At 34.3% G+C, this 12,825-nt stretch overlaps 1 protein-coding gene across 11 annotated transcripts in view; it reads right to left on the bottom strand.

The window, feature by feature from the left end:
• KDM6A (lysine demethylase 6A) overlaps positions 1–12,825 on the bottom strand; it is a 274,310-nt gene that overhangs the window by 89,229 nt on the left and 172,256 nt on the right. For all 11 annotated transcript variants that reach the window (XR_011647989.1, XR_011647990.1, XR_011647991.1 and 8 more), the window contains exon 7: positions 4,241–4,295. Coding sequence is in view for 8 of the 11 variants with exons in the window: in XM_058290960.1 (XP_058146943.1) it covers positions 4,241–4,295 (55 nt within the window). In the remaining 3 variants the exon portion in view is untranslated. The remainder of the gene's footprint in view (positions 1–4,240; positions 4,296–12,825) is intronic.

Below are 12,825 nucleotides of genomic sequence, written 5' to 3'. Positions count from 1 at the left end.
ATAATATAAAGCCAGTTAATAAAAACATATTAAGTAAAAAAAATTTTCTAAATTTTTTATAACATTTTTCATATAAACAATATTTATAAGTAAGTGATGGGTACCACACTGGTAATAACACTTAGAAGAAATGAGCTGTTGCATTTCTCATTAAGTTCTTGACCGTCATTGTTCAAAACTGCATCAAGAGAGGAATGATTCAATAAAGCTGAATCAACATAAGCAACAATGAATTAAGAATCATAACTGGACTCTACATAGTCTGTTATACTATTGAAGTTAAGTTGGTATCAAAGCAAAGAAGACTGTTAAAGATTTAGGTCACTGAAAATATATAAGAATATTCAAGCTCATAGAGACAGAAAGTAGAGTACAGGTATAGATTGCATGGGACAGGAGTTAAATGTATAATGGGTGTACAGTTCCTGTTTGAGGAAAATGGGCAAGTGTACTTAGTAATGGAAAGTGTACTGCAACTTTGGGAATGTGATTAATCTCACTGAATGACATGTTTGGGAGTGGTTGAGATGGGAAAGTTTATGTTATATATATGTTTCCACAATTTATAAAAAATTTTTTAAAAAAGGAGCAACAGGATCTAATAAGGCAGGAGAAAAGGCTCAAAAAGACATTATTGGGACATGAAAAACTGGAATATAGACTGAAAGCTTTATATCTCTCAAGCTTGATAACTGCACTTAACTTGGTTATATAAGCAAATAACCCTGTTCTTGGGAAACGTGCATGGCAGTTTTAAGTGTTTTAGGAGCATCATGTATACACCCTACACTCAAGTGTTTGGGAAATGGATTGATAGGCAGATAGATACATGGAATGAAGGCAAATGTGGCAAAATGTTAATATTGATAGATCTGGGTATCTGGGGGTAGGGAAGAATAGGAGTATGCTGAAGTTCTCTCAATGGAGTCTATATTATTTTTTTTTATAAGTGTCCCATAAATCTGAAAGTATTTGAAAATAAAAAGTTAAAGCAAACAAACAAAATTGTAGCTATTTAATATGATTTTCATTCCTCAATGACAAATTTTTTTTTTATGTTTTATCTACTTGAGTTTCATGGTCAGATTTCAAGGAGTCTAAGCAGCTTTCAAAATGTTTATGTGGATTTTTAAAGAGAAGGTCTATAGGCCACCATCAATTCTCATTGGGGTGTGTGTCATGAACTCACGGATCCCTATAATTTTAAGATTCACCAGGGAAGCTTTTAAAAATAAAAACTCATGAACCAGCTTTTAAGAGATTATGATTCAGTGAGACTAGGGCAGCAAGGCTTGCAGAGCAGCTTTTTTATTCAGTTCTGTGAGGAATTCTTAAGCCTGTTTCCTGATGGGGGAACTGCTGAACTAAATAACTAGAAATTCTTTGTCATAAAAGCAAAACAAAAATACACACTGGACTTCACTGTCAAACAAATTTCTGGATTAAAAGTACTATATCTTTCCATAAGTAGTTAAGTATTGCAACTCATCAAATCAGATATGAGGCAGAATAAAAATAACATTAGATGAAAATCAAAGTAAATAGAATAATATAAATAACAATAATAAAAATCATATATATATATATATATATATATATATATATATAAACATCTCCTTCATCTACATAGATTGAGGGATTTTTTTTCTACCCGTTTCTCCATTCCCAACACAGCTCTCTTTGACAGTTCCATTCCAAACCTCACCTCACTACATTGTTGGATGTACACTGAATTACAGGTTAAGAGAACTGGGAAGAGATGGAAAAATCTATGCCATTTCCCCAAATTTTACTTCTCTAATAAAGGTGACAAAGAAGAAAAGATGAGAAACTAGCTGGCATCCTGATAATATCCTAGTCTTACACCTAGATGTCTTATGACATGGGCCTAGCTATTCCATGAGTTACTAAAGCCAGCCACATCTTTTGGAATGTAAAAAGCACCATACATTGAAATTGTTAAAAATCCTCTTTAAGTGGCGCATAATCGTTCAACTAAGAAAAACCTCAACTTGGCAAGTTTCAATTACAGATAGATATTTTAACATATATTGCTGTAAAAGTTACTGAAATTAAACTTTATTTAGAATTTACATTTTTTTAGAATACTAGAAGAAACAATTTTATCTCAAGAGGCAAACAAAATAAAGGTCTCACATCACCATGATTCTTCTTTTCAAACCATGAACTGTAATTAAATCCTCTTAAATTGCTTCAGAAGAAGTAGATTTACTAATTTTTAAAAATTATATGATTGATTTGTGCCATAAAACTGAAATAGCTCATACAGGCATTTTTTTAAAATCCCACTTTATTTCTATAGCTACAGTTCTGACCTTTACAGTATCACAGAGTAATATGAAAGGATTCCAAAGAAAAGTCAAGGCCTGTGGCATAAACAAATTTGTGATATAAAAAAATCCAAAGAGAAGTAAGTTTTACAAGGAAAATAAAAAGCCTAATGTTTAGAGCGATAATACCTGTCTCAAATTATGTAATCTACATTTGTTAGTACCTAGTGAGACATTAACCATTATAATGATTATCAAGTAATCATGTAGATTTTCTACAATCAATGGAACTATATAATAGTCTAAAATCTCTAAATAAAGCATGTGCCCTCCCCATTAGAATGGCCAACATTTTACCACTGACTGAAATGTTCCCAGGAAAGTCCTCAGTCCTGGACAAAACACGGTCTTGAGGTCACTCTACCTATTTTTTCTCAATAATCAACAGAAAGGGAGGCACAGTAGATTTACAGATGTACAGTTCAAATTGTCCTCTTCAAATTCATCATGAAAAGTGTTCTTTTCTGCCCTGTGGCACTCATTCTACATATGTAGACATTTTCCTCTCATCAGTAATGATCTATAACTGAGATTTAACAGAATATAAAAATAACAAGGATTTACTGAAATATTTAGCTTGACATTTATGAAACATCTCTGAGAAATTATTCAAACTGACAAATAGTTATCAAAGTTAGCTTTAATGCCATGAGTAATGAATTAAATGAAAATCAGTTGTTTTCTTATTCACACAAATTAATTATAAAGGAATTTCAAGGATCTATACTATACTCTAAGTGGCTTATATAACTTGAATATATAATTAAAGAAAAAGCACAAATTAACACTTTATAAATTAATAAGTGAGTTAAATTGTTTTTCAAATCTAACCTGATCTTAGAAACTAATACACTGCTGCATCTGATAGCTCCCCACCATTTATTCTGCAAATACACTGGTAAGTACTAAATCCTGGCAGTTTCATAAATAAAAACCTTTTGTTTTCCCAGGAATTTGCCTTTAGCAGAGGTATGAGATAATTGGTCTAGTTTAGATGATGATTTAATCCATGTTACTTATCAAGAAATACTCAAAAATTCTACAGTTTTACTGATTCAATCATTTTCTTAGGCAGGTATGTATTATTTTTAAACAATGGGACCACATATCACGTTAATACCTTTTCTATACTGCTTAAAAAAAAAAAAGCTAATTTTTAGCAAAGTACTAACTTTCTAAAATCTAGAATATATTATTTGAAATTTTCTTTAGTAATCCAGCTTGAATCCACTTGAGTTTTCTTTAAACTTTTCATTGGATACTTTAAAGTACACTAAATAAATACACCATCACATAGTTATTGATAAACACATTATAATCAATCTGATTTACCTGGGAAAGAAACCAACACAGAAGCAGAAAATACTTATCTGAAGAAAACCTCTATATCAGAGAACATGTGTCATGAAAACATTCTTTTTAAATTACTTGAAAAATGTCACCTCAAACTTTGTATATGATATGTAAAACTATGTAATAAAACATCAAAGTATGTCTTCATAATTATAATTTTAATATCATATCAGGAATCAGTGAACTGCCACATCAAGAATCTTTATATATTCATATATTCATTTTTCCTAAAAGACTGGCAAACTGTTTTTAATCTCCCCAAGTCATCTACAATATAATTAATCTGCAAATAATCAATCTTGTTCATTAATGCAGATAATTTTAATTCAATAACCCACTTCAGTTGCATATCTATTTTCAACACAGGTTGTTCAGAATAACTGGCCTCACACATTCCATTTGTACAAGTAGCCATGGCAACCAATATAAAGTTAAATTCAATAACTCTAGAAGAAAAACATTCCACAGGGTTTATTATTATTAGCCATGAAGTGATCTGAATAACATAGAAAAGTATGATATATATCGATACTTACTTTCAGCATTGGACAAAGTGCAGGGATTACAGTCAACCAAAGCTAACTGAAAATGCTGCAAAAGGAGAGTAAGAAAATTAATGTACTAAATTCAGAGTCATATAAATGCATCTTAAAATATTTTTCAGGTATTTAAAGTCTAACATATAATAATGAAACTATGCTGTGCGAATAAAATGTACTGGCCAACCAAATAGAATTACTTTCAACATTTATGCAGAAAATTGACAGGCTGTTGGGTTATTTCTTCAGGCAGTTGAGAATGGGAAATTTAGGAGAATTAACTTTATTAAGTCATCCTAAGAGTATTTTTATTCTTACGAAAAAAGCTTCAGATTTTTCAGTTCTCAAGTCAAAGTAAGTATGAAGTTTCAGGATAATTTAAATAAAACACATGCTTCAATTCATTAATTAAAAAGCTGAAAATAGAGGTCTAATGTGGTATTAATGTTAGAATACTACCACTTATCTCAAAATGAGACTTGAACCTTAGAAACCAAAAAATTACTGTAAGAATTATCATAAAGAGTCAAACCTATCTGCCTTTACTGATTCTTCAATAATCACTGTATTTAGATACTACCCTTCAAAACGAAAACACTACAGAGAATACATCAAAGAGCCTGTGTTCAAGTTAGTCTATGAAATATAACTGTCCTTTGAGAAAGTAGGAGAAATCATATAATATGTAGAATTCCTCATGCAATATTAAACCACTAATATATCTTACAGCATCCACTGATAATCATATAATATAAATCTACACAGAAAATGAATGTTAACATAAAAATTAATTTTTAAATAAAAAATATTGAAGTGTATCATTCATACATGAACATACATAAACAATAAATATATAGTGGAAATCAGTGAATTTACAAAACAAGCATGCATATCATCACAGGGCTCCCATACATCATCCCACCACCAACACCTTGAGTTGTGTGAAACACTTGTTACAAACTATGAAAGAGCATAGTCAAAATATTACTAACTATAGTCCATGTCTTCTTACATTTGGTGTATTTTCCCCCAACTCGCCCAATTATTAACACCCTGTATTAGTATTACATATTAATATTTATTATTGTTCAGGAGAAAACGTTCTCATATTTGTCCTGTTAACCAAAGTCCATCTTCTACCCCTGGATTCCCCGTGTTATACAGTCCCATGCCTTGTACAGTCCATTCAAAGTGCATACGCAGTGGCTCTCATTTTCAACACAGAGTTGTGCTGTCACCACCTCAGTTAATTTTAGAACATTTTCATTGCTCCAAAAGGAAAACTCCCATACTCCCTTATACTCCATTGCTGCCCCTTAGTATTGCAGAAAAAAAAATTTCTTGCCATTGCTACAAAATATTACAATATTACTGTTAACTATTGCCCATAAATTACATTAGTTATAGTTTTCCCATATATCACCATTATTCTTAGCACTTTGTAAAAGAGCATTCTTATATATTTATAATATTAACCACAATTTTCATCTACCACTGAAATCACTATATATTACATTAATTTTTAAGGACTCAAATTATCATCAGAGAACACTGGATAACATCTGACATCTAGTTTATCAACATGAAACCTGGTACATAAACTAATTAATAGAAGATAAACAATAATTACTAGAATTGGTATAAAATCTTTAAGTTAAAAAAGTAAATTTCTTTGTACTCTTTTAAAAAAATATTCCCATAAATATTAAATTTTTTAAAAAATTCCCATATATTCGGGTTTCTGAACCTCCATGAATTTTCTGCATTAAAAACAATCAACTGGGAAGTGGATTTGGCCCAGTGGTTAGGGCGTCCATCTACCATATGGGCCTCCTTGACCTGTGTGGAGCTGGCCCACACGCAATGCTGTGCTGATGCGCGCAAGGAGTGCGGTACCACGCAGGGGAGCCCCATGCGCAAGGAGTGTTCCCCATAAGGAGAGCCGTCCAGCACGAAAGAAAGCACAGCCTGCCCAGGAATGGCGCCACACACACAGAGGGCTGACACAGCAAGATGACGCAACAAAAAGAAATACAGATTCCTGTGCCGCTGACAACAAAAGAAGCGGACAAAGAAAAAACACGCAGCAAATAGATACAGAGAACAGACAACTGGGGGTGGGGAAGGGGAGAGAAATAAATAAAAATAAATAAAAAACAAACAAACAAAAAACCAATCAACTGAGCACAAGTCATTTTTTTAAAAAAATGGACCACAATAAGCTCATTCCTATCCACAATTCAAACATCTAAAGAATTAAGTTTTTATAACTGCTGGGCAAACTGATAACTAATGTTCATAATAACACATTTCCATATGTAAGCCTAAAAAAATACTTTATCCAGTAAAATAATCTGCAACTTTTTGGTACTCTATTTCAACAAAGAATCAACAAAACTGAATTTGGTCAACTTGAACCCTCAATTAACAAGAATAAACTAATGTTGGCTATGCAATGTTTAAACTAAAGAAAGATTAGAAAGAGCACCATTTAGTATGAACACAGCCACTAGTATATTCATGTATGAATGTTTGTTATACACAAGGCATGATTAGGCAAACCTATCTCTGCATTATTCTTAAAATATGAGGCTTGTAACATCATATTCTGAGTGGGTAGACTACTAACAAAATGACTACGGCCCTTAAATGTTTAATCCATCCAACAAATATTTATTGAGAGCCTATAATGCCCTAAGGCACTACAGATATGATGTCAATAAAACAAAAGTAAAAAATTATTTACCATGGTTGACTGACTTTTTAAAATCCATTTGAACATTTCAAGAACTGTTTTTATTTTTCTTTGGCCTACTAAGCAGATTGTAGCTTTTCAAACATCCTTCTAGTGTGCTACCATAGCAAAAGACAACTATTTTTAAATGTGAGCAATATGAACTCAAAGCATGATTTATAATTAATTGTTTTCTTTCAGACAAAAAGTACAGCCCCACACTTCAGACTGGTTTACATTTCTAAGTCCAATCTATCCTGCAAGTATAGCTTAATATTTAGATATGATTCGAGAAGACAGACCTTTCCTAACTGAGCCATCAAAGGATACAAACTCATCTGAAAGGAAAGAGCCTTCAAAATGACAATATTTTAGTTTTACTATTATTGCAAAACCCCACAAAGAAGAGCAAGGAAACGTAATTCTAATCACCCAGTCTATACATAATCTATCAGTACTCAAGATCCTGCAATGAATCCTGGTTGAGGCAGTTCTCGATAATGTTTTATATAATTATTAAAGAATCTTAAAAGCAGCCATGAAGTTATGGATTCACTATTTCAAGCCCACAACACCATGAAATGTCAAACATTTTCAAACAGCAGAGAGGGAAAAATTACTCAGCAAAAGAGTACACATTAAAAAAACATGCAGATGAGAATGAAAGAACTTACAGAATAATTATTATTTATAATAAACAGAAGAGCCAAAGAAAACCACCCCATGTGAAGAAAAACGATACATCATCTTTGAGCACAGTAAAGGGAAATGAGCGAATGGGGTGGGGATGACACGACCTCAGGGCTTCATTTACAGTATCAAAACCAAATGCAAAATAGTTACACCTATTAACACATTAATCAACAGAAATGACTTATCAGTTATGACAATCACCTTCGAAACACAAAAATACTATGGTAAAATAGTCAACTCCTATCACTGCAACCAACTGAAGCAGCTATGAAACATTTCTACCTCACCAAAGTATTGTAGTACTGAAACTGGCTACTGCTATGTTGAAATAGTTATTATGCAGGAGAGACCTCTGTAGTACAAAGACTATATACAAACCTCCAGGCAGAAAACAGTCCACAGAAAATTAATTTCCAAGAAAGAAGTAATTTTTTTCTAGAGCATTCCTGGTCCAATCTAACACAGGGTTTGATTCATTACAATTTCTGTTGGGATCTATGTCACTAAAGTTACATTTTGTTTTAAAAACCTTGACTTGTTAAATATTTTTAAAATAATTTTACAGTTTTTTTTGCCTTATACAGCCTATGAAACCTGATTTCTACTTGGAGGGGGGAATTTAAGTCTATAATCATGTAATTAGCTCAAGTTTCTAAACTGTTATTTTCCTTTAAAAATTGTTTTATTTCTAGCTGTATAGTCTGATTATCTCATGATTTTTTTTATTTTTAACTGTATTCCCAAGCCTGCAAAGAAGCAAAAAGATAACTTTCCATAACTAACAAATTATGTTTTTATAAATCATTAATTTGGAACAATGTTTGGAATTCAGACCCAATCTTGGAAATTCTGATTTAGTGGGCTGGAGGATAAACACCCTGTGACCAGCTAGAAGGCCCACAAAGTATTCCAATGTACAGTTAGGGTTAAATGTAACTGTTTTGAAGTTTTTAAATTCTGCATTTGCTCCTAGATACCCTTGTTTCAGATTATGTAAACAAGGTATGTGTGTGTGCTACCTTAATTGAAAAGTTTTTACCAGCTTTTACTCTATGTCTGTACTCAGCTATGGCTACGCATCAAGAGAACTGGATACAAGGCTCACTGAAATTAATGTTCTAATAGAAATTTTAAAAAAAGCAAAAAACAAACCTGCTTTGGGAATAAACAGAAAAGACAATTTCATGATGGAATCCAAAAATATATATATAGATAAGGGAAAAAAAATAGTTTTACTTCAGGTTAAGGTAACAGCTTAAGTTATTTTTACAGAGGCTTTATAAAAGGGAGTTTTAATGGACAGTTTAAGCAAGGGAAGGGAAGATATGCCAGGTACTCTTGCAAACCAAACACAAATTATTTTCTCATTGTTACAGATTGCTGCATTTCTGAAAGTTTAATTTAAAACCAACAAATTTCATTCCTTAAACTAATACTCTATGATAAAGAGATAAGAATGGGGAGATTTCTTAGGATGTGATAATACCTACTTTAGGGATGTGGACTCTGGAAATAAGATATAGAAATGAAACTGGTAAGTTCTCAAAGATTGTGGGTCACAATCCTGACCCAGGTGGTCTGAGGTTCTCTCAAACCCCTCAAACTCAGTTCTTCTTATTCTCTTTGTAATACAAGGTTATTACATCTGTTTCTAGGACAGACTCTACTGCACACCAATGACTTTTTAATGGCTAATGGATCCTGGTAAACTCCAATCAAAAATGGCTTTATCTTTGAAGTTTACCAGTCTGGTCTCTTCCAAAATTTTCTTTAATCAAAGAAGGAAGTCAAAACATACTGCATATTGAAGATATTCAAAACCTTATTTCTAGCCCTAATTTTCAGCTCCAATATATCTGTCTACACCAACATCTGACCTCCAACTCAATAAACTGCCCCTCCACCATTAAATGACCCATCTCCATATTCAGAACATTTTGACCTCCCAATCCCAAAACCTGCTGCTACTTTCTTTATGCCCTACTTTAGTTAATAAAGTGATCTAGAGCAAAAAATGGGAAATCTCTTCCTATGCTGACACAGTTAATATTATCTCCTTAAGATCTCTAGCATGTGTTATCTTCCACTCATCCATCCATACATCCCTCCCTCCCATCAGAAACTCATCTATTCTATTGCTCTTGCTCATCTTTTCTTCTGTAATTGTGTCCTACCTAGTCTCCCAACTCCTAATTTCTATTGTACTTTACAAAAGTATAGGTGTGCAACTGACTGGAAATTGAAACAACAACAAAAACTCATCCCGGTATGGATCTAATCAGTGTGCACAAATAAACAAAATGCGAGCCACCTTAATTTCCAATTTCTTTCAATCTATTGAACAATTTATGTTAATATCAGAATAAGACTGATACACAACTAATACAATAAAAGGTGAATATGATATTAACCTTATAAAAGGAATACTGTAACATTTTGCACTGTAAAATGTTATTCTGGAATATAAACCTTTTTTAAAAAACATGTGATGTTAGATATATTTAATTTTCATAAAGCTGTATCTGAAGACCAAATATTTACAACCACATATTTAAGTTGTTACGGGTAAATACCAATAATTGTTTTTCAATTAGAAATGACATCTGTAATGAAAATATATTTGAGGATGGAAAACAATGACATGGGGAACCTGGAATCACCCTATTACGAAGTATTAGAGAGTGTTTACTGCATGTATTTGAGTAGCCAAGTACTTTTCAAATGTGTATTTTGGAGGTCCTGAAGTACTGAAGCTGTTTCTACCCCTTTAGACTTTTAAGTATGTAATGGAACTCAGGACAGAAATAAATATCAAACAAAAAAAAAAACAAAGCAAAATTGGGCAGGCAGAGTAAAGTAGGGACAGCATTATTAAGTGCCCAGGTAAGCCAATTAAGAAATTGCTTCACACCAAAGAACAATATCTAGGAGAGATGAAAAAAAAGCAAAGTACAAGTTGATGAGTAGTGGAAAAAGGAAAGAGCAAGGTAAAGATTTCTGCCCATAAATAAGGAAAAACGGAGGGGAAAAAAACAAACAGCAAAGACCATCATCTGTCAAAAGGATCAGTGATGTTACCCTTAGGTGAAACAGAGTTCCACTGTCAGTGACTGAAAGGAAACGGTTTAAATAAAAGACAATGGGGACAACCAGCAAGAGAGTGTCAGAGTAAAGAGTTCTAGAGTCAGATCATCATACACAGCAATTAGTAATCACACAGAGCTACCTAAAGACCATGATTGGGGGTGACAGGAGACCAGAAGAGCATCCTGCAACATCTTTAAAAGTATGGAAGAAGGAGAAAGCCCATCTGCAGAGAATATTCAGGACTAAAGTACTCCACACTGCGGAGGCTGGTGCCCATCCTCCAATGAAGACACAAGCTGTCTCGGGATCTATTCCGTGGCTGGAAATGGAAGCTCCACTTATCAAAAATGGGGGAGGAAGAAATGGTTGGGCACCAATTCCAGCGATTAATTAGTAAATTTAGTGGGCTAAAGTATAATACTAAGAACAGTTAAAGTCTGTGCCTGTCTAAGTCAGAAAGAGGCTAGTACCTGCCATTTTGACTCCACCCCCGCTATGAGGGGAAGCTGCGCTGACTGAAAATCAGTGACCAGAGGGACCAGCTTCTTCCATCTAGATCAGAATGCAGCCCTAGCCTAGGCTGCAGCCCCACCTTTGGCAGGGAGGAAGCAGGAGGGACCTGCACCAGCCTCTCTGGGTAACTGCAGGTACATTCAGCTGGCACAGACTTAACAGTCTGAAGTCTACCGGGGAAACTGCAGTCATTTTGGACCCACATGGCATAGACTGCTGTCCACACCTGCTGCTCCATCCCCACCCCAGTCAGGGAGGAAGAGACATGAAACTTCATCAGTTTCTCTGGGCAACTACCTTCTAGGCATGCATGACTTGGATTATTATTACACATGGCTATGGCTCTATCCCTACCCCCAACAAACGAGAAAGGTAGAAGCTTCATTGGTCAACTTGAGCCTCCATAGCTTATAGCACCAACTACATCCTCAGCTCCAACTACACAATCAGCAAGGGAGAAAGGGTAAGAAAACCCTAAACTAAAGAGAGAACTGCATGCAGAATAAATACATCTAGTAAGCCAGATGCCAAGACACCAACAAAAAATTACAATCCATACCAAGGGACAGGAAGATATGGCCCAGTTAAAGGAACAAGACAAGCCTCCAGATGACATAAAGGAGTTGAGACAACTAATCATAGATGTTCAAACAAATCTCCTTAATAAATTCAATGAGATAGCTCAAGAGATTAAGGATATTAAGAAGACACTGGATGAGCACAAAGAAGAATTGGAAAGGATGCATAGAAAAAAAAACTGATCTTATAGCAATGAAAGATACAATAAATGAAATTAAGAATACACCGGGGGAAGCAGATTTGGCTCAATGGATAGAGCATCTGCCTACCACATGGGATGTCCAAGGTTCAAACCCAGGGCCTCCTGACCCATGTGATGAGCTGGTCCACGCGCAGTGCTGATGCGCGCAAGGAGTGCTGTGCCATGCAGAAGTGTCCCCCACATAGGGGAGTCCCACGCACAAGGAGTGTGCCCCGGAAGGAGAGCCGCCCAGCGCGAAAAAAGTGCAGCCTGCCCAGGGTGGCACTGCACACAAGGAGAGCTGACACAGCAAGATGACGGAGAGCTGACACAGCAAGATGACGCAACAAAAAGAGACACAAATTCCTAGTGCTGCTGACAAGAATACAAGCAGACACAGAAGAACACACAGCAAATAGACACAGAGCAGACAAAATGTTTCAAAACAATAGAGGTATTGGTAGTGGGGTGAGTTATGAGAGTCCTGTATGACATCATGTATGTGTGTGTTTTGTAAGTTCACAATTAACTATATACTTACTGTTTATTATGTATGATACACTTCAATAAATTTTTTAAAAAAGGCAATGAAGTGGGGCTTGCAGTTTACCCAGTCATAATCCAACTCCCCCAACCCTCATCAACCATAAAAAGCCAAACAAAATCTGACAATATGAATTCTAAGGAAAACCAACTGTTATTAAGGAAGGAATACACAGTATACAACTAACACTGAAAGAATTTTTAAAAAATTTAGACCAGAATAATACACTAACATGTTTTGGTATTTGCCTG

Source organism: Dasypus novemcinctus, chromosome X (assembly GCF_030445035.2).
Source record: "Dasypus novemcinctus isolate mDasNov1 chromosome X, mDasNov1.1.hap2, whole genome shotgun sequence".
NCBI lineage: Eukaryota > Metazoa > Chordata > Mammalia > Cingulata > Dasypodidae > Dasypus > Dasypus novemcinctus.
This window is presented reverse-complemented; position numbering and strand designations above follow the sequence as displayed.